This window comes from Centropristis striata, chromosome 17, assembly GCF_030273125.1.
Source record: "Centropristis striata isolate RG_2023a ecotype Rhode Island chromosome 17, C.striata_1.0, whole genome shotgun sequence".
In the NCBI taxonomy this organism is placed as follows: domain Eukaryota; kingdom Metazoa; phylum Chordata; class Actinopteri; order Perciformes; family Serranidae; genus Centropristis; species Centropristis striata.
In genome coordinates this window covers 5289845-5313310 of record NC_081533.1, presented here as the reverse complement: position 1 = coordinate 5313310, position 23466 = coordinate 5289845, and the positions used below count along the sequence as shown (strand labels likewise).

The following is a 23466-nucleotide window of genomic DNA, read 5'->3' as shown; positions in this document are numbered from 1 at the left end:
GAACATGACTCTTCTTTCAAAACACTCATAACCTCCTATGATGCCTGTGTCTTTAATGCATTTTTAAAAATACTTACAATGGGTTATAATCTGTTTATGCATTGTATGATTCTCTTTAAAAGCATGCATAAATATTCATAATGCTTCATATTAAAATGTATAATTGCTGGTCACTGACTGGCATTGTTTTTTGCAAGCATATGTCTATAATGCATTATAAACATACTAATAATGTGAGAGGTTTTACCCTAATATCACATTAAAATGCATTATAATAATGTGATTATAATGCACTATAAAAAGATTATGATGCATTACAACTATGAGAACTATAATACGCTATAATCCTTGAAAAGAGTCTGTAAATGAGCAGCTATTATGAATAATTATGATACATCACCTTATAAATTATTATTAAAAATACATTTTAATGTTACAATTATTGTCAGAATGCATGGTGCATGTTTATGAATGCTTATAGGTAATTATACAGTGCTATAAGCAAATTATTACTCATCATAAGTATGTTTATAATGCATAGGCACCATCGAAACTGATAACTGATTAATACTGCATTTTATTTTTTAAAATGTGTTTCTGATCAAACATTAACAACCACAACAGCTATAATCTCAGAGCACATAAAGTTCACCAGCAAATATATAATCCATATCAATTTAACAAAAATAAAGTACAATTCTAGGTTATTATGTAGAATATATTGCACAAAAATAGAAAAGCTACATTTATACCTACAATATGACACTCATTCTGGTATTATCCTGCTTTATTCTGCTCATAATCTTAAGTATGTTCAAGTTATGTCTTTATTTCTTTTACAGATACTACTCTACCAGATGGTAAATGGTCATGTTGAAAAATTGTTTTCCTCATATTAAAAAGGACAATTATACAATAACTACTCAGTGAGATGCTCGATAATAGGAATATGTGAGGTTTAGGAAGACTAAGGGGGAATATAAAGATAGGAAAATGATTTTCCTTATCTGAGTTATGTTACTATTCTTAGACTTTGATATCATTTGTGTCTCGTTTATTTGTTTGTTATGTCAGTTTTATTTATTTACACTTTTTAAAAAACTTTTTTTTATACAGTTCCAATCTAAAAATACAACCCTATTCTTAGAGGTAGATCTAATTTATGTCTCTTTTTTATTTTTTTATATACAAATTTATTTTACCTTTTAATTTTTTTACTTTATTTACTTGATATATTTTTTCCCTTTTTTTGAATTTTCTTATATTTTAATACTGTTCCAATCTCGAAATACAATCCTTCATTTGCTACATGAATATAATTTCAGAATTATTTCATATACATTAAAATGAGCATAGACACAACACCATACTGTATCTCAGGGATGGGCAACTGGAGGCCCGGGGGCCGCATACGGCCCGCACCCTCACTTGAAGTGGCCCTCAGTACAACTACATGCATTTGAGCATGAAATCTTAAAAGTTCAGTGTAAAAATGCACAAAATGACTTCTTGCAATCAATGTTGGTCTGCTGTTCTTGCACTGAAAAAAAAGAAATCACAGTAAGAGGTTATTTTTTATTTGCTTCAAACCTTTTGTATTCCTATTTATACTGTTCTACATGCATTTGAGCATAAAATATGTTAAGTTACTGCACTGTAAACATATTTAAAATTGCAGTTTCATCATATTTGGTGAATTGCACGCTCCTATATGTGGCCCTGTGGTAGTGAACATGAAAAACTGTGGCCCCCTGCAGCATTTAAGTTGCCCATCCCTGCTGTATGTATTATTTCTTTGGCTGAATAAAAGATATCAGACATATAACGATGGTATCAGAAGGTGTGTTGGCTCCGTCAGTTCCAGCGGGCGGTGTACTCCGTCCTCTGAGGGTGCCAGAGCTCGGTGCCTTCGATAATGCGGCGGATCATGGAGGCGGAGGTGATGAGCAGGTGTCCAGCAGCGTGGAGGAGGGTGGAGGCCATACGCAGCGCTTCTCTGCAAAACAAGATAAAGTGTCATCAGTATGCTGCATAACAGTTTTTATCAAGAACTAGAATTGGACTTTGAAAAAGCTTATCACCCTTTTTATTCAAGCAAATCTATTTTCTAATCCTCCCTCCCCTAACTCTTGGCTAAAGAATCTAATGCCATTTCTACACTTAGAAAAAATCAAGTACAGTATTAGGGGAGTGCCCCAACAAATTTTATAAAACTTGGAATCCCATTCTTTCCTTAATGGAGTCCATTTCATCTTTAGATGATTAAGATAGATGGTTTTAATTAAGATAAATTGATATAACTTTTAAATGGTCAGTAATTGTTTTTGGTATGTTGATTTGGTGGTTATCCCTCCTCTAAATGTCTTTTTTATTATATATATATATTTAAAAACATTAAATTCTGTTCCTCAGAGACATGATTGATTCTGCCGAGACGAACGGTCACGTGACAAATATTCCCTGAAAATCAGTTTTTTTTATATTCATTACACTTGGAAGTGTGTTGTATGAAGTATATAAATTCCATTTTATTCCAATTTAAAAAACTTTATTATCAGAGAAATTCAACTTTCGTTTTTATATCAAAACTGTATTATTCTGCATATTAGATTTTTCTCTGTGCGACATGTGCAATAGTTTTTTCCTTTGCCATGTGTCTCTGTTGACAGTCCCTTACTTTTGTGATTTGTGTGATGTCCTTTTTTCTTCGTTTGTTTGTTTAAAGGTTGCATGCCTTGGTTGGTTATTTATTTAATATTTATCTTTTTTGCACTGACGGGAGAGCTGTGCCTCAATTTCGTTGTGCTACCCTTTTTTCTTTTATGCTACTACCGTGCAGTGACAATAAAGACTCTACTCTATATTCTGTAACAATATATGAGGCAGTCACAGAAGCCTTTTTCTGCAGAATGAGTAACATCTTACCTGAGGATTTTCTTGGGCCCCAGACACTCAAAGTTAGCGCTCACAGAGTACAGGCCTTGAAATGTGGCCTTCACACTCAGGGAGCCAAATAAATCCTTTGGGCTCATCCTGTAAAGGTCAAAGGTCACACGAGCGATGTCTCTCCCGGTCCGAGGCTTGTTGTGGTCTTGAGATTTGGACACGACTGCCCCCTGGGAGATGAGAGTCGCATTTTAAATATCTGTGATGCTCTTAAATGCACTTAACTTCTGTGGTCAAACATACCGGCTGTGGCCTCCATGTCTGTCCAGGCTCCAGGGCCATCAGCATGGTGTTGTCAGGCAGCGTGATGAGGAACTCGTCGGAGTCCACCTCGGTGCCGTCCTCCTCACACACCAGAGACAGAGACAGGGCAGACAGGGACAGCAGCAAGGCCTGGCAGACCTGCAGCACATGTTGACATTGTTCTGGATTATCACTAATTCTCATCCTCATACTCATCAAGAGTCATCATCCAATGTGAGCTGTACAGCTTAGTCAACTGGCCCTCACTAGATTTACACAGAAAACTCCATTTGCACATCTTCATCTACAATACTGGGTCTCCTCCCGTCCTACTTATTATTATTTTATTTTTTTTAATTTAACCTTTATTTAACCAGGTCGGTCCCACTGAGACACAAAGAGCTGTTTTTCAGGGGAAGCCTGGCCAAGACAGCAGCAGGGTTAAAAGTTACAACAATAAGACAGACAGTGCATCATGACAAGAACAGACAATAAAACATGGAGCTACAGTGAAATACAAGCAAGCCAGACAACATAGTAAGATAGGCATGGACAGTACAAGATCATGACATCATAAAAAACAAGTGCAAAGGCGATACGAGTCTGCTTCCAGATCTCTCAAGAGTTTTTTAAAGGATGTGACCGTAATAAGGTCCTGCAGATTGAGACTGCTCTGGAGCAGATTCCAGGATGAGGGAGCCCGATACATAAAAGCCTGTTTACTGAGTACGGTGCAGACTTTGGGAACAGTCAACCGGTATGTGTCGTTGGAACGAAGACTGTAGGTGCTATGGGTCCTGATAATGTAGTCACACAGATCAACAGCGATGCTCGGCATATTTGGAATATACGTCAATCTCTGGTGAAATTTACATATTCTAGTGTTCACTGGAATGGGCGTGGCAAAATGCCTCAGTAGCACCCCTAGAAACAACATGGTCTCACAGGAATCCGTGAAATAGCCACAGATTTCGCTTAACTCAAAATCCGTGGAATAGCCACGGAATCACTCAAATTTCCGTGAAACTGACACGGATTTCGCTACAATGCAAGTCAAAGACAGTCATATCCCGTGGCTATTCCAACATACAAAGTGATTATGTACATTCACAGAGTGAAGATTTAGAAAATAAAACATATATTTCTCACTAGAAATGTGATCAAAATCAATTTTTATGCAGAAACTAAGTCAAAATATTGATTTTTTCACTAAAAATGAGAGAACTGTCCGCCATGTTTTTTGTTCTGACCACCGGGACCTTAAAAGTCATGTGACTTGGAACAAACCAATAGGAAAAAATATCCATGGAATAGCCACGGGATATGACTGTCATTAACTTGCATTGTAGCGAAATCCGTGTCAGTTTCACGGAAATTTGAGTGATTCCGTGGCTATTCCACGGATTTTGAGTTAAGCGAAATCTGTGGCTATTTCACAGATTCCTGTGAGACCAGGTTCCTAGAAAATGTCAAAAGAGCCTCACAATATAGGACATTTTCACATAGAGACACGAAATTCAGTACATACGTCTATTATTATTATTATTATTATTATTATTATTATTATTATTATTATTAATATTTTTACAGTCACTCTCACCCTCTCCTTCAGCTCCTCCAGGGTCCCGGCTGTGATGCCCTTCCTGGTGTCCCTGTTGTTACAACACACTCTGAAGGGACGCTGTGGTGGAGACCACACACGCTTGGTCACAGATCTGAGGAGAGGCCACACAGAAAGGTCAGGAAATTATTATTCTTTATTAAGACATTTTTACTTGTCTTACCTTCAAGTCAAGTAATCTTTTTTTTTTAATATAATTATAATTTATAATATTCAAAGTTTTTATTTTCATTATTACAACAGACAAATGAACACCGAACAAAACAGATTGGAGGTCATGAAAAAATAATAGTAAATAAATAAATAAAATAAAATAAGAAATAAAATAAAATACAAAATCTGAAAATAAATTAACTAAAACTAAGACAGGCAGGTGAGTAAGCAAGGCAGGCAAATTAACACATCTGTCTACCAAAACTATCCCATTTTTCTTTTATCATATCATTTTCACAATTTAATCTCCCCAACATCTTCTCACATGCCACAGTCCCCATCATCATCATCTGTGTTTTCCACAGACTCAGTGTGGAGCTTGAATAGTCCGTGCACATGTTATTATTCTAAAACTGTATTTGTTCAACAGAGGTACCATAGTTCTGTCTTGGTGACCTGGGAAGTTAATAATTTAATGATTTGCTCATATAATCTATAACTTTTTCCCACAAGAGGAGGATCTTAGAACATTCCCATAATACACAGATAAATGTGTCACTTTCTGCCCTACACTTCCAACATAGATCATTATTAATTAAACCCATTCTGTTAAGTCTTGATGGGGTCAAGTAATCAATTTTATCTATGGAGCCTAATATCACAGATAATAAATTTGCCATCAGGGCTTTATAATCAGCAGACGACACCCTCTGTCCTTTGACCCTTGCTTCGGATAAGGAAAACCTCACCCACTGAAAAAACTTTATTTAAGTGTCCCAGTAAATCAACATAAACAGGACCCAAAACTGTAGAAGCTGAATGGAATTATTCCATCAATATTCCATCAATATATTATATTGTTATATAACAAAGCTTAAAATTAAATGTTAAAACTTTGCGGTAATAACTCACTTATTTAAGTCCATTACATTATTTTTAGGGGCTCCAACAGCCACACAAAGTTGTTCGGATTGTTGGTGGTGAAGCAAATCAACATAATTTTATCAACAGGCCTAAATTAAATCTCCACTTACTTGATGAATGAAGAAGTGGTGTCCATGCTTGTCAGTCTCTTGCTGCCTCTTCTCACAGACTTATTTCTAGGCTTTAGGTGTTTTGGTGTGACAAATTGTGATAATGTCAGTGCTGCTTGTGTTCGACCCAGCAGCCAGACTTTGCCCCGAACCTGGTGATAACTCAGATACAGAAAAGAACGGGGCAAAGTTCACCGAGCCTCTGTGTTTGTGTGAGGGACATCCTGTATAGCACTGATTCATGATTTGACAGTCTTGTTTATATAAAAATATGACCCAATTAACCAGTTCCCCTGATAAAGTAACTATTCAGGTCTGACAAACAAACATGAAAAATTACAAATTAAGTTTTTAATCAAGTTTTTTGGGGCCAAATTCACAATTAGCTCTTATAATCATAAGATATATATGGTAATGTCTTACTTATCTTGTCTTATGAAAAATATAAATTCATATTTATACCTGTCATGCTTGGTAACTGTGTGTTTGTCTGTTAAATTTTGTTGTTTGTATTTTCTCTGGTCCATTATTATAGTTTAATTGGTACTTAATTTGTGTTCATATGCTTAAAATTTGTCCTAATTTGTCAGAAATGTACTCAACGGAGAGCAACAGAAAAATAAGAATGACACAAATAATAATAATAATAATAATAATAATAATAATAATTATTATTATTATTATTATTGTTATTGTTATTTTAATTGTTATTTTAATTGTTATTTTTATTCATCTCGTTATATATAGAATTGACAACATTACTGAGTCTTCAGTAATTAAAAAATATTACAATAGTATAATTATTATTCATATTCAAAGAGTAACCGTACATTTTGACAATGGTATTACTTATTTAGTCTTATTATATTCTTTAAATTCACATAATAATCCAGTTAAATTTTGGGGGAACTTGTTAGCAGATGCAAGAAACGACTTTTTGTGGAACATTTTGACTTTATTAATCCGTTTACTTTTAATTGATTTATTCTTTTCCTTTTTTTCTTTATTTATTTGTATTTTTTCGTGTTTTGGCGGAACTTCTTGGTGGAAAATGAATCTGCGACGTCATATCCTTTAAACGACATGTGGTGCGCTTGTTTTAGTCGTCACAGTGCAGCGCGGGGCCGGAGTCTCTTCTTCAAACTGACGTCTCCTATTCCAAATGCGCGTAGCACCGCCCCTCCGGCACAACCAGGTGACGCTTCGATGAGACTGATATTAATGCCAGTGGCGGGAGGACGAGCAGAACTTTGGAGGTGTTGCTAGCTTTGTTTCAAGAAGCGGGTAACAACAACAACAACAACAACAACAACAACAGCTCTGAGACTGTGTGTAAAGCTGTCACCGAACTGACAGTTTAACACAGAGTTGTTCTAGGAAACTGTAGTATTTATTAGCGTCATTGAAGTTGTTTATTCGCTGCTGTTGCCTTGAGTCGTTTTTAGGATAGTCACTAGTGTGTCTAACTTTAAGTTGCTAAGCTAACTAGCCTCCCTTATCCAACTATCTGACTGAGAGTAACATCATGGCTACAAGAAAACCTCAGGAGAGCGGTAAGTGCTATTAGCTTGGATAACCTGAATGTGAGACTGTTTTCTGTGCAGTGAATCTGGTTAATAAAGTGATTTAGTGACTGTCAGTGCTGTCACACCACATCCATCCTCCACCCAGCAGGGGAGTGGGTGTTATCTGGCAGACACAGGTGGGACACTTTAGATCAGTCACTGAGTTTGACAGCTGATGAGAGAGTCCCGCAGTAGCATCAATGATTGGGCTGCAGCCAGCAGTGCAACACTGAAAGCCTCAATCCATGGAGAGAAGTAAGACTGGGCCATATAGGCAAAGGCTTGTAGCCTATGTAAGTGTAGGCCATCCCATATCGTTTCAGGGCGTTTATTTTTTAAATTATATATTTTACTCACTGTGGCCTTATATTTCACTGCAATTTAGAAGTCCTGCAGCTCTATGGAATCAGCAGAATCATGGCTAGGAGTGGGAACAACTCACTATTGTCTTTTTTGCAGAATAATACAGTGATAATTAAAGCTGCAACAATTATTCGATTAATCGAACAGTAATCGATTATTAAATTAATCGCCAACTATTTTGATAATCGAATAATTGGTTTGAGCAGTTTTTTTTAAAGACAATAAGACCAAATTCTCTGATTTCAGCTTCTTCAATGTGAATATGTCTGGTTTCTTTGTTCCTTTATGACAATTAACTGAATATCTCTTTGGTTTGTGGACAAAACAAGAGATTTGAGGACGTCATCTTGTGGTTTGGGAAACACTGATTGATATTTTTCAACATTTTATTGACCAAACAACTAATCGATTAATCGTTTAAATAATCGACAGATTAATCGATAATGAAAATAATCGTTATTTGCAGCCCTTGTTATAATAACAAAACCCTTAAAAGAATAAAGTGTAGAATAAAGTGACTTTGACAGAAATATCACAATTTGAAGCTTAATTTGTGTTACTTTTTCCAATGGAAACTTTCGTAACCTATGCAAGGACTGTTTGAAATTAAAAAACACATTTTGACAATAATGCCTGCTTTTACAGGTTCTCTTTACGATAAACTGTGTATTTTTGGCAATCCATAAATGAAAATATTTCATTCAAGGGGTTCAGAGGGTTGAATACTTGACAAAGAAAGGCACTGAGTACTTCCTCGTCATTTCAAGTGAAATATAGACTATGGCTACATGCATGCCCACAAATATTTTTTATTTTTATTTATTTTATTTATTGGTTTTGTTTGACAGGGACCATGCATAGAATAGCTTCTATACCAGGGTTAGCTAAATAGCTAATTTTCACCTGTAGTCCCTGGGCAGGATGTTCAAGCACAGTCAAAACACAGACAAGATGAAAAGACAACAGGATTAACATTACAAGTAAAAGAAAAAAGAAAAAAAAACTAAGTGAAAAACAAAGATCAATGATCACAAGCTTGATTGTCTTTCAGCCATGTCTTCAAAGACTTTTTAAAACTTTTAAAACTTAAAGAGTCTCTGATATGGAGTGGGATTGAGTTCCATTTTCTAGTTGCTTGATATGAAAATGCTGATTGGCCAAAAGTGGTCTTTTTAAATGTAGTGTAACAGTCACCTCTCATTGTAGCCCTAGATACCCTAACATTGTCTCTACAGAAGGACACACATTGCTTAAGTGGTGGTGGTGCAAGATCATGGGTCAATTTGTACATCAGGCACATGTCAGAGAACAAAATAAAACTGTCAAATGTTAACAGGCTATGTTTTTTTATAATAGTACAGTGGTGATTATTTCTTGTTTTTTTATCAAACACTTTCACAGCCTGCTTGTATAGAGAGTACAAGGGTTTCAGAGTGGTCACATATACAGAATAATCAGATTAAAACATCAAAATATTTCACATCAAACTTTCTGAGAATCTTCACTTAGTGTGTGTTCATTAACAATTTAAAAGATCAGGTTAGTTGCTATGAATGTTTTCTAATTTTTTGGACTAATGTGTTCTGTAATCCACAGCTGGGAGTCTGCCTTTCGCTGCACTTCAGCTCCTGTCCCCCCCTGTGCGTCTGGTTTCTGCAGCCCTGTGGAAAGTCATGAAGCAGCGGGACGTGATGCAGTACGGCGTGGTGGAGGAGTTCGTCTCCTCCGCCTGTGACACCGTACCTGGGCTGCTCACCACCAGACACCTGGGCAAGCTGGCGCTGGGGCTGAGAGGACGGGTGAGGTTCTGACTCCAGTGATCCCTTTTTATTCTCATCTTCTTGACTGTAACATTTCCTCTTTCTGATGGATGATCACCTTGTATTAGGGACGGGAATAATTAATCAATGATCGATTAATTTTTAATTTTATCCAAAACTTATTTAAATCACAAAACACACTTAAATATGCAAGATTACTGTGAAATCTAACCTCATGCCTCTTTGGGGGCTCAAACATAAAACATTGGAGGAGTCACGTGATCATGGCCGACTGAAGACGTGTTTTCGTTGAGCTCCCGCTCCCACATTGATTTTATTTAAATTTATCTGCAAGTTAATGCTCCTTTCTTGACTCATCACACCAGCACAGTGCTGAAAGATCTACCGATAAGAAGAAAAGTGACGTTTTGATAGTTTGCAATGTCGAAACAAACGAAGATTCAGCCACGGAAACAGCCTAATGCTGCAGCTGCTAATGCTAATGTTAGCCAAGCAACAAACTCTCCACAGCAAATAGACACGGCTTCACCAACTAACATCATGGAAACCGAAGCGCTGATTCACAAGGTAACTCAAAATTTCAGCGACGTTATGGAGACGAAACTTTCAAAGTTTTCCGAGACTCTGGAAAAAATTTCCACAACTTTAGAGAGCCAGTCCAAACGCATTACTGCCACGGAGCAGCGAGTTTCGGACGTTGAGGACATAGTGGCTGATCTGGAGACCAGGCTCGGTGAAGCAGAAAAGAAAATGAAGCAAATGGCTCATGGCATGGATGATATGGAGAACCGAAGCAGACGGGACAACATCCGTGTCCTGAATCTCGAAGAGGGCACGGAGGGAAATCGCCCTATACAGTTTTTTGAGTCCTGGCTGCCTACTATACTTGGACTTGGACCGGCGAACCCCGAGACGAAAAGCCGCATTAAAATTGACCGGGCACACCGCAGCCTGGGACCGCGAGGAGCACGTCCCCGACCGGTTGTTATTAAGCTCCACAACTCCAGAGACAAATTACGCATAATGGCAGCAGTGCGGGGGAAAACTAACCTGGAACATGAAGGACAGCGGATCTCCATCCTTCAGGATCTGTCTCCTGCGGTCCGAGAGAAGCGTCGCGCCTTCAACGGAGTGTGTCAAGCCTTAATAGACAAGAGGATCCGCTTCACCATGCGCTACCCGGCTACACTCACCATAAACCACAACGGCACGGAGCACAGGTTCGAAACGCGGAGAGATGCAGAGAACTTTCTTGAAAAACTGAAATAGAAGACCACTCAGAACTGTGACGTGTCTACTGTATGATTACATTACTACACGCCATCTGGAATGAGTAAGTTGTGTTGCATTGATACTGAAGTTATTCTGCCTAACAGAATATCAGTGTGATAAGGAAGAAACAGCACAGTCAGCCTGTGTAAAACTATAAAAGGCTTCAGAGCTGATTTAGCTCAGTTAAGTGTATTTCTCACTTTGCTGCGTTTACAGCCTTATCTGATGTATTAGTTTGGGGTGATAGCAGAGAAGGGATAATGTTAAATTCATAACATTACCAGAATATCGACATGCTTATTAAGTTGTATGTTGTGGGAGCGGGGGTGAGATACGGAAGTTGTTTTGAGTTTTCTCCAGAAGCGATTAGCAGCACGTACTCCTGTAACACTACCATTGAGTAGCTCTTTTTTTTTCTTTTTTTTTTTTTTTTTCTCTTTTTTCCTTGAATTCTCATGCTCCCATACTATTTTCATATTTGTTTCTTTTTGTGTATGTGTTTGGGGGTGGTTCTTGTTTTCCCCCCATGTGTAGGAGTTGTTTATATCAGCACAGCTTATTTGCCAAACAATAGTGAATTGCTTGTTTCATGTCATGGGCTATACTTGTTTGAATCACACCATTTTCCTTTACCATCTAACAAGTTATTTACACCATGAGTAACATAAAAATCGTTACACTTAATGTTAAAGGTATCAACCATGTGGTGAAGAGACGTAAAATACTCTCTGTGCTCAAAAAAGATAAGGTACATGTGGCACTATTACAAGAGACCCACCTTACTGATCTTGAACACTTAAAATTAAAACGTGATTGGGTTGGTCAAATATATTATTCTTCATTTAACTCTAAGAGTAGGGGGTAGCAATACTTATAAATAAACATATGGCATTTACGCTAGATAAAGTTATATGTGATACGGAGGGAAGGTTTGTGGTTATTACTGGGTGTCTATATGGCGAACGAATTCTTATAGGAAGCATCTACGCCCCCAACACTTTTGATAGCTCATTTTACTCTAAACTACTGGCTAACATCTCTTCCATTTGTCCATCACTGGTAATAATTGGAGGGGATTTTAATTGTGTTTTGGCCCCAGGAATGGATCATAGCCCACCCAGCGCCCTTCCTCTCTCCAAGATGGCTAGAGCCACAAGGGAGCTCTGTTCTGATCTCGGCCTGTTTGATGCATGGAGAATTATCAATCCACAAGAGAAAGATTTTACTTTTTTCTCCCGCCCTCATCATTCCTTCTCAAGAATTGATTATATTTTTATTTCGAGATTAGCTCTGGACAGGACCAACACTTGCTCTATTAACACATGTACCCTTTCAGATCATTCATCAGTCACTATTGAACTTCTGCCACCTTATTATGACCCCACATCCAGACACTGGCGTCTAAACCCATCTCTCCTTAGCAATCCTACATTTTTAACATATCTAGAATCACAATGGGAACTTTTTATTTCTACAAATGATACACCGGATGTCTCTGCTTCAACCCTGTGGGAAACAGGTAAAGCATTCCTGAGGGGTGCCATAATATCGTACACAGCTGCAAAGAAAAAAAGTTCATTAGCAAGACAGGTAGAACTCGAACAGCAAATTACAGCACTAGATAGAGAGTTTAAGGCTACCTCCTCAATATCTATCTTTAAAAGATTAGAAGCAGCACGATCTGCCCTGGATCAACTGCTAACCCAAAAAGCAGAATCAGCAATATTCTTTGCCAAACATAGACTATTCGAATCTGGTAACAAACCTGGTAGGCTTCTTGCCCGTTTGGCCAGAGGCCGTACAGGGATTTATGCAATACCATCACTTAGGGACAGAACTGGCACAGAACATTTTGAAACCAAAACTATATGTAAAATAATGAAGGATTTTTATCAGGAACTATACTCGTCAGAGTGCCAAAATACCTCAGAGCAAAGGAAACATTTTCTTGATAGAATAAACCTTCCCACATTATCTGAAGAATGCAAAAATGATCTTTGTAGGCTGATCACAGCACAGGAAGTTCTGGAGACCATTAAATCTTTACAAAGTGGGAAAGCTCCCGGCCCTGATGGGTTCGGCCCCGAATTTTACAAGAAGATGGTAAAGCTGGTGGTGGGCCCTCTGACCAATATGTTTACTGAATCCATTGAAAGGGGCGCGCTTCCACCAACTTTTAATCTGGCCCACATTTCTTTGATTTTAAAGAAAGATAAGCCCTCTGATCAGTGTGCATCTTACAGGCCGATAAGCTTACTCGGGGTTGATTGCAAGATTCTATCAAAACTCTTGGCTAGAAGATTGGAGGAGGTGCTACCTGTCTTAATTAAGCCAGACCAGACGGGCTTTATTAAAAATAGATATTCGTACTCTAATGTTCGCAGGCTCCTGAACATAATACAATTTTCACATAGTACAAAGAAAAAGGTCCTCGCCATCTCATTAGACGCTGAAAAAGCGTTTGATCGCGTAGAGTGGGAGTATCTTTTTGATGTTCTTCACAGGTTTGGATTAGGTTCAAGTTTTATTGAATGGACTAAACTTCTATACAGATCTCCTACTGCCAGAGTTCTTGTAAATGGCTCCAAGTCTGATGTTTTTCCTCTGAGTAGAGGTACACGACAAGGCTGCCCCCTCTCTCCACTATTATTTGCACTGGCACTGGAGCCTCTGGCAGAAACCATTAGGAGCCACCATGGGATATCTGGTGTCGCTTTGGGAGGCAACGAATATAGAATTTCGCTTTATGCAGATGACATCTTGCTGTTTATCACTAACCCAGAGAGTTCAATTCCTATTTTGTTATCAATCATTTGTCAGTTCGGTCAGATTTCAGGGTACAAAATTAATTACAGCAAGTCAGAGGCCTTGCCACTTGGTGACCTCGGTGGCCAGGCATCCCTGGTTAATTTCCCTTTCAGATGGTCACCTTCAGGTTTCACTTACCTGGGCATCAGAGTATCAGCAAATATTAAAGAACTGTATAAACAAAACTTTACACCAACCCTGGCAGCAGTCAAAAGTGATCTTAACAGGTGGTTTGACCTCCCTCTGTCATGGATGGGTAGAATTAGTCTAATAAAGATGAATGTGCTCCCTAGAATATTATACCCATTGCAAATGTTGCCACTTAAGATTACTAAGAAAACTAATCTAGATATTGAAAGATTTCTCTCAAATTTTATATGGCACGGAAAGAAACCTAGATTAAAAATGAAGACTCTACAATTACCAATAGATGAGGGGGGTCAGGCCCTTCCCAATTTTCTTTTTTATAATTATGCTTGTCATGCTCGGATAATATCAGGCTGGCTCAATTATTTTCTTCTTCAGGAGACAAATGTGGATGCCTGGTGCTGTGCCCCTTTCTCCCCTCTCTGCTTTCTTCTAACTGAAATGAGTAAACTTCCTGCTGAGGTTAAAGATAATGTCATCATGCTTAATACATTAAAGACCTGGCATGATGTTGCTAAACATTCTGGCAGGGGAGGCTTCTCATCAGCTTTACAACCTTTAACTCAAAACAAAGCCTTTCCTCCTGGTACAGGGAAAAGTATTTTCGGTGTCTGGCACTCAAGGGGCTTGAGACTAGTAGCTGATTTATTTGAAAAAGATAATTTTATGTCATTCACGCAGCTTCAGACAAAATACAGTATACCACATAATCACTTTTTTGGTTTTCTCCAGGTGAGACACTTTGTACAAACTAATTTTACACTCCCAACAGACCAACCATTAGTCAGCCCAGTTGAAAGTTTCCTCCTTAATTTTAATCTAACTGCCATGAACAGTAAAAGATTCATCTCCCTGTTCTATGCAAAACTATACTCTGTGAATCCTGTCACTACCAGCAGGTATATGGAGTCATGGGGTAGGGACTTGGAGGCTGACCTCGATGCCAACGCATGGTCAGATGCCTTTGAATCTATAAAGAAAACTTTTACTTGTAATAGACTCAGAGAAAGCCAGTACAGAATTCTACACAGGCTACAATGCACCCCTCACCTTCTAAACAAAATAAATCCCCAGATCTCCCCTTTGTGTGGGAAGTGTAAAAAAGAGGTAGGGACATACTACCACTGCATTTGGAAATGTTAAAGATGCTCAAGTTGGCAGGTTTCTTCCAAACGCCCATCTCTACCTTGTTGACTGCTTCACTTCTTTCCAGTTGGTGTTGGAGCTGTGTCGCACACCGACGGATGAAAACGTGATCATGACACACCTGGAAAGGATCCGTGCTCCTGCTGCCCTGTCAGCCTCTTCTGCACCTACTATGGTAAATTATACAGTCATGGAAAAATGATTAGACCATTGTTTGGTTTTCTTTTTGATTTTGGTTATTATCAAGAAAAAAACATGGACAATGTCTAGATATCAGCTCTTAAATTAAACTCTTATCAGCTATTTTTGTTGTTATCATTATATTTGTCCAAACAAATGAAAGTTTAGTTGTACCAGACATTAAAACAAACAATAAACTGAAGAAAACAACAGTGGTCTGATCATTTTTTCTTGACTGTACTTCATTTTTAGACTCTCACAACAAATTGCATTGCCATTTTTGTCACCGTAAACACTTTTTAAGGCTTTTTTTTGGCTAACCTCTCATTCCTGTAAGGATCAAGTGTCGTTTTTGCTATTTGTCTCCTAGAAAAGGGACGTAAAAATCATAAGAACAGTCGAAGCTTTCCGTACGTTGGTTCACACTCTGCTAAGAGACTCTGAACAGAGAGAGCAGTTCTTCAAGGTGAGGCCCTCTAACTCGTGCTTATTTACAACAGCAACTGATTTTTAATCTCTATTGTGATCATTTCGCAGTTTGTAGAAATCTAACGTTCAGTACTTCTTGTTCCCGTTGCTGTCAGGAGGAGTTTCTCTCAGATTATGGTCCAAAGTTTGACCAGGAACTGGAGAAGCTGCTGTGGGAGTTTTTGATTCGAATAGACCAGCTGCTCCCAGTTCCCAACCTGGCTCAGGTACTGTGTGCTTTTAAAAATCAGTTTCCCTTTTATAAATGACAAATTAAACCTAATTTATGACTCTTTTTATTACTGCTTTAGAGATGACAGTTTCTGCATCCTCTAAAAGGTTAATTTAGTTCAGACTATTTTCATTTTTTCCGTATTTGAAGCATCAAATGAGGTTTCTGAATGAAGCTTCACATGTTTTATTACATCATCACCCTAAAATAAAAAAAGACCTTCAAACAACCCGCCACAATATCAACATATTCATTTTCAATTTTTTTAACTCCTCTTCTCTCTCTCTCTCTTTTTCTTTCTTTTTCTTTCTTTTTCTCTTTCTCTCCCTCTCTTTTCTCTCTTTTTTCTGTCTTTCTCTCTCTCTCTATATATATATATATATCTATCTATCTATCTATCTATCTATCTATCTATCTATCTATCTATATGCATTTTTTTTCTTTCTCTCCCTCTTTTTCTCTCTTTCTCCTCTCTTTCTCTCCCCCCCTCCTCTCTCTCTCCTTTTTTCTCTTTTTCTGTCTTTCTCTCTTTCTTACCTTTTTTCTGTCTTTACTGTCTCTCTCTTTCTTTCCCTTCCTCCCTATCTCTCTCTCTCCTTTCTTTCTTTTTTTCTTTCTTTCTCTCTCTTTGTCTCTTTTCTCTCTCTCTCTCTCTCTCCTCTCGCTCTCTCTCCTCTCTCTCTCCTTCTTTCTTTCTCTCTCCTCCCTCTCTCTCTCTCTCTCTCTCTTTCTCTCCTCCCTCCTTTCTTTCTCTCTCTCTCTCTCGCTCTCTTTCTCTCTCTCTCTCTCTCTCTCTGTTTATCAGACCATAATTGAGACAGTAATTAGAGCAGAAGCCAGCTGTGGTGGCAGACCTAATTCAGCTGCTGTAGCAACACAAATAATTAAAAAAAGAATGCTGATTTAGAATATGAAACGTTATAAAACTTTGAACTATTCGGTACGGTATTGTTAGTGGTATGATTTAGTCTGCAGTAACGTCTCTAATATTTATCTGCAGTAGCTGAAAGAAGTATTAAAGCTCCATTTGTGTGTTTTTATTTTTGACTGTAGCTAGTAATAATTTAAAGATACCTGCTAGAAAAACCTGTTTATACATGTTGATGATTTGTGTCCAGACGGTGTCGTGGCTCAGTGGCGCCCCCCCTGTCCTGGAGGAGTGTGCTCGTGCAGCCACCCAGCCTCAGCTCCTCAAGATCCTGCTGCAACACCAAACCTGCCTGGGCCACCTGGAGACAGCAGGTACAGCTAGAGAACTCCTCACAGGACTCCTACAGAAACACTTGGTTTCTAATATGATGTTCAGGGTTCGTACGGGTGCTTGAAATCCTTGAAAATGCTTGAATTTAAATGTTGTATTTTCAAGGTTTAAAAAGTGCTTGGATTTTGGATAACGTGCTTGTAAATGCTTGAAATTCTTACTGTATTTCTCTTCAATCTGACTATATCCATCTATAGACTACAGATAATCACATGTTCAATGTAAAAAATAATGAGTAGCCTATCTGAAATGAAGACCGTTCCTCCTAAAAGTGTAATACCATCGCTGTTGGTATGGTTCAGTGAAATCTCCCCCTTTTAGTATGTAAGTACTCATCTAAAACATGCAATTTACAACCGGTGTTACTGGATACTGGAAAAGCTTGAAAATTCACTGTGAAAGTCATTGAAAAGTGCTTGAATTTGACCACTGAAAAAGTGTATGAACCCTAGATGTCTTCAAGGTTTGAAAAGTGCTTAGTTTCTTGAATAAAGTGCTTGAAATGTAGGTTATTTTAGGATGCCAAGTCTACTTACAAACAGCACAATAAATGGCGGAATGTGATTTTAAGATGTGAAGTAATTAGAGTGTAATCAGCGTATCGGCCCCACGATACGATTATATCCCGATTCATGAGTCACATAAGAGAAAAAAATAAAAGACACAAAATGACTAGAAAAAAAACAAAATGACCAAAAAAAGACAAAAATAACTTAAAAAGACTCATCAAAAGACACAAAATACCCAAAAAAAGACACAAAATGACTAACAAAGACAATATATGACTTAAAAATACACAAAATGACCAAAATTGTTACGCTAAACACACAAATAAAATACAGTAACGCTAGAATAAAAACCAGAGTTGGATGACAGGATCACACACAATCACAAGATCATATTAATGTTGGTTTATTTTTTCTTTTTGGTTCAAAATGTTGATCCAGTAAGTCAGAATAAAAAATCTATTATTATCAGGTCATATAGGTGAGGTTGTGCTGAAAAAAAAAACCAACATGGCATTTAAACATTTTTAAGTGGTGTATACAGGCAGGATGAAAAGGATTCAGAAATGGACAAATAGCCCAAAACTCCATAGAGTTAAATGTAAGCCATAATCATTATAATTAGAAGAAATTAAATAAATGAAGGCATGAAATGTTTAATTCTGTGTGTAATCGGTCGATATAATGTGTTATTTCCACTTTTTGAATTTAATTACTTTAACTATTTTTATAATTTTCTCTTATATGGTTATCTTCATTCATTTATTTGTTTGTTTTTTCTATTTGTTTTGTTTTTGTATATTTTGACTAAATAACTTTGGTGTTTTCATTTATTTTGTACTTGCCTAGTCTATGGATGTATTGGATAAACTGATGTGTGCTCTGCCAGCTGATATAATTATGCATCCAAGGAAAATCCAATAAAAATAATTTTGAAAGAAAGAATTACTGACATAAATAAACTTTTCTATGATATTGTAATTGATTGAGATGCACCTGTAGGGTAACAACATCTCTCTGCTACACTAGCATGACTAGCATGAGGCTTTGGATGAGTAATAATTCCAGTTATTCACATGTTGTTGCTTGTTTCTTTCAGCATCCCTCCCTCCAAACATGGGCGACTCCATCCTGACTTCACTGTCTCTGCCTCCTTCTGGTAGAGTTCCTTCAAATCAACCAACAGGAGCCAAAGAGTCTGCTGCTAGTCAGCCCAACGGCTCACACACATCTAGAGACAAAACCCCATTTATAACCCCTGTAATCGGACTAATATCTAATAAAGACGTGCCACTCATGAACAGGACGCAGAGAGGAGACGAGCAGAAGGAGGACTTGAGATTCACTTTGGTTAAACAGAGACAAAAACCCAAAGAGGGTGAAGAAGAAGAAGAAGAAGAAGAGGAGACGAACACCTTGAAAAGAAGCAGCAGAATGAAACGCAAGCAGCCCGACGAAGGAGGAAGTGAATCGGAGGAGGAGGAGCTAGGCATGATCCGATCTGGGAAGAAGAGGGTGAGTAAGAGTGCAGCGCTCAGGAGAGATAAAGGTCAACTTCAGACCGATGAGAGCGAAGAAGAAGACGAGGAGGAGGAGAGCAACCTGAAGACCTGCATGACCAAGCTGGGCGTCAAGACTCTCAACCTGCCTAAAGACCCGTCCCTCTGCTCCATCTTCGTCTCGTGTCTGAGCCGCCAACCCGCTGTTATTGTCGACAAACTGTCAGTGACGCCTGCCAGCGACAACAGGAGCGTCCGAGGAGGGAAATCCTTAAATATGAAGCGGGAGAGTCAGAGGAGGAAGTCGCCGGCCAAACCGCCAAACCCCGACTTGGATTTCCCCGGCCTGGACGATAAAGAGTAAGACATAGAAGTGTCTCAGGCCACGCCCTCTCAAATGTCCTCTCACGCTGTGTGTCTTCTTTGCTGCTCATAAACATAGTGATCGTCAATTAACCGGCATCGATAACTGTGCACAGTGTGTCTGGTGCTTGTTGTAAACAAACAGAGATCGCTAAGTGAACACCTCCTGCAGCAGCAGCACATACACACTGTACTGCTACAGAGCTAACTGTTAGCCTATTAGCACATACACACTGTACTGATACAGAGCTAACTGTTAGCCTATTAGCACATACACACTGTACTGATACAGAGCTAACTGTTAGCCTATTAGCACATACACACTGTACTGATACAGAGCTAACTGTTAGCCTATTAGCACATACACACTGTACTGATACAGAGCTAACTGTTAGCCTATTAGCACATACACACTGTACTGCTACAGAGCTAACTGTTAGCCGTTATGGCAATTTTGTGGATTGCACTAAGTTAATGGGCGAGCTGGCCAAACACAAAGCACTCAATACTCTGTTCAGCAAGTTTTATTAGCACATTTGTTTTCCATACACCGAACAATCCCAAATGGCTCTTTTACGGTACAACAAAGCCCCGTACGCCACACAACTTATGACTGTTGCACTTTTCAGCATTGGCTCTTCAGCAAGACTCAATGCGGCCCTATATTCCTGCCCTGTGCATCACATCAGGACAGACCCCACTTATTTACATGTTCCCCTCAATCATGGTGCTATCAGAGTTGAGTTCCCACAAGGCCTTGCGTCTTGAATATCAAGTAGGTCGCCACCTACTTCATGTCCCACCATGACAAGAAACACCAAATTTCCTTCACATAGCCTGTTAGCAATTTGCAGACTGGACGCTAAGGGGTTAACATCCCCTCTGGCTCTGCAGCTGGGAGAGACTGCTGCAGAAGGACTGTGCCGATTCGACTCGTTCTTACTCTTCTTAAGGAGCCGCCGACCCCCGCGGCTCGTTAAGAAGAGTAAGAACGAGTCTCCAAAAGTCTCATATAACGGCAGAATCTTCGCTGGACTTGTCGCCAGTTCCTATTTGAAAAATAGTCACTGAGGGGGACTGAAAAGTCGCTAAATATAGCAACAAAGTCGTTAAGTTGGCAACACTGCTTCCCAGAGATACACGGCCCTGTCAAATTCTGTATATTTATATACAGTCTATGATTTTATTACAACTTTTTTTCTAAATATACCAAAGATCACAGCTGCAAACTGGCAGAAACAGACATTTTAAAATGTATCTTGCGGGATAATTTTTTTTACTAATGTATTAAATAAACAGTCTTAACTGTTGTTTAAACCCAAGAAATGCAATAAAAAGTGTTTAATGTTTCTGGTTTCATCTGGTCTTTTAATATTGACTTAAATATCTAAATATTTAATGTTGCGTTCTTTTGGAGTTGTAGCTCTGACAAACAGAAACATTTATGGTTTAACTGCAGTTTCAGACTTAAAAGATCAAAGTAGCTTTGCTAAATATGTCCCTGTATATTCTCCATTCACCATTTTTTAGCTTTTGAAAAATGTATTGACTAAAAAAGTATCGATTTATTGGTTTATTTTGTTGTTTCTACTTGACAGAAATCATCCTGTGTTGCCGGGTTTAAGCAGCTCTCTCTCTCAGCAGCGCAGTAGCACAGGTGATTTTTAAAATAAATGATGTTAATTGAACACAGATCATTTAAAAAGATACATGAAAAAACACCTGCACAGGCATTTAAGTTAGTTTAACTGTTTCATTTTGTGTTTAGAGATCCGTCCAGGAACCAGCGAGGACTACGTCGCAGATTCTGAGGACGAAGCCACAAAGAACTTCAAAGGCAGAGTATGTATACTCCAAACATGCACTAACGGGGTTTTATGGGCCTGGAAATCCTCGAAAATGTGTCAATCTATGGCGCCATGCCTTAATCTTTTTTATATTAAATGGATCATCTTGTAGGAACTTGATTTGTTTAAAAATCTGGTATTAAAAGTATTAAAAACATTATATAAAAACAAATAAAAAACATTCAATTTTATGAATAAAGGTAATTTCAAGGTTTGAGCAGTGCTTGGATTTTGAATAATGTACTTGAATCTGCTTGAAAGTCTACAGACAGGAGACAATTTTTTCTATTTTTGTCATTTACTCTTTGTTGTTTTTTGATTTTACATGTAAATGAACAAACAAACAATCAACATGAAGACCTATAGACAAATACAGAAAATATCAAGGGAAAAGTAAAAGCGTACAAAAGGGGATTGGAAAAGAAAAAAGAAAAAGGGAAAAGTACAAAGAAATGAAAGTATTCTGATAGTCCAGATATTTCCATTACTTCAGCCATTTCTTCCTTATTGATTTCTTACAGGCCGTTACGTTTTTAAACACGAAACATGTTTTAATTTGAAGCACAAGAGAGAATCCCAACAGGAGAATACTGCAGGAGATTCTGGCCCTTTTTTATTTTGGGCACTCCCCAGACATTTAGCTGGGTTTCCCTTGTTGTAAAGGTGACTAATCAGGCTATTCAATGATATATAATACAGCACCAGTTGGTAATATTAAAGGGTTATAAATTATTGTTATATTTATTGATGCATTTGTGTAAGCCTGTAAGCTGTTGTCAAGGTAGGGTTGATTTTAACTTTTTAATAATCACTTATGTGGTTAGGTCTTTATAAAAATGTCTAATCACTGTAAACTGATCATGTTTTTATGTTAAATCTCCACCTGAAAAGTTTAAGACATGCCCCCGGACCCCCCTAGATGGTTTGGTTCGATACTTTTAATTGTCAGTACCGTATCATTAGTTACTTTGATCTGGATCTCCTTTTAACTTAATGCTAATATTTCATCATACATGATGCATCATAGCTTTTTGCGTGCTGGTGGGCCCCACGTTTTTTTATTTTTTCGCCCCTGCCCTTCTAACAGTCTGAGTCCACCACTGAATAATGATCAAACTGTCTCCCTCAGCTGTTCATGAAGCGCTACTACAAGACCAAACATGGTACTTATGTTCCCACTCTGAGGGAGTTCTGGAGACCCGGGACGACGCGGAGGGACCTGGCGCTGGCTGGCAGGAAACGCAGATGATGTCACGGATTCTCACGGCCACAAATAATAGACGACGTTTCAGCTGTTTCCTGACAGGAAAATCAATAGTATCTTTAAATGCAGCAGCCCACTGTGGCAGATGGACATTTATTTTAATCATCATAGTCTGGCAGTTAAGGATAATGAATGAATGAATGAATTCTTGATTTATGAATTCATTGTAGCTGAATTAGATGTGAACTTGTGTGTATTATGGAAAACAAGCCCTGAAGCAGCATTATCACAGACTTTTTTCTCCTATATTAAATTGTTACTGTGCTTGTAATTGTCTCTGTTACAAATATGTCATTTTGTTATATTGTACTTAATAAAAGTTTTTAATGTTGCAGTTATATTTTTTTGTGAGAAAATGTGTCACTTTTTTATGTTATTATTTATTCATTTTATTTACCATTTTAAGGGCCGACTCTAAAGGTTAACAGGATAAAAATAACATCACAAACGTGTATATTTAATACCAATTTAATCAATATTTAGAGCAATGGTGTCCTTTACCTCTAACAGATCAGGTGTAATGAGGATAATTCACTTGTTTTTCATATAAAAAAAGTATGTGTAAAATAGAAAATACAAGTTTTACATGACATTGATCTTTTTATTTTACATTTAGAATTTTTTCCTTTTTATGGATTTCATTGATAAATGATCACGACGCACAAATATGTGAAATGAACGATTTTTATTGTATATATATATATATATAATTTTTAAATCAGTCAGAAGAAGATTCATCCCAAAAAAATACTTTTTACTATTATTTA

The 23466-nt window shown here is 37.9% G+C and overlaps 2 protein-coding genes across 3 annotated transcripts; one reads left to right on the top strand and one right to left on the bottom strand.

Annotated features, from left to right (window-relative positions):
• Window positions 1-4: 4 nt before the first annotated feature.
• On the bottom strand, window positions 5-6147 carry cideb (cell death inducing DFFA like effector b). The gene is made up of 5 exons (XM_059355263.1): window positions 5998-6147; window positions 4790-4904; window positions 3190-3348; window positions 2926-3116; window positions 5-1996 (listed from the first exon to the last, which is right to left on the bottom strand). Exons 1-5 carry the CDS (start codon window positions 6021-6023, stop codon window positions 1855-1857), a joined length of 633 nt encoding a protein of 210 aa, XP_059211246.1. The 5' UTR covers window positions 6024-6147; the 3' UTR covers window positions 5-1854.
• A 1086-nt stretch (window positions 6148-7233) lies between these two features.
• On the top strand, window positions 7234-23037 carry tinf2 (TERF1 (TRF1)-interacting nuclear factor 2). 2 transcript variants are annotated; one of them, XM_059355244.1, is made up of 10 exons: window positions 7234-7550; window positions 9522-9724; window positions 15147-15254; window positions 15630-15725; window positions 15844-15954; window positions 17078-17201; window positions 18826-19585; window positions 21187-21245; window positions 21357-21430; window positions 22565-23037. In XM_059355244.1, the coding sequence occupies exons 1-10, from the start codon at window positions 7523-7525 to the stop codon at window positions 22682-22684; spliced, it is 1683 nt and encodes a 560-aa protein (XP_059211227.1). In that variant the 5' UTR covers window positions 7234-7522; the 3' UTR covers window positions 22685-23037. The 2 variants fall into 2 exon arrangements, with proteins under 2 accessions (XP_059211227.1, XP_059211228.1); XM_059355245.1 differs by lacking the exon at window positions 21187-21245 and having other exon boundaries at window positions 7235-7550; window positions 22565-22703.
• Window positions 23038-23466: the final 429 nt, after the last annotated feature.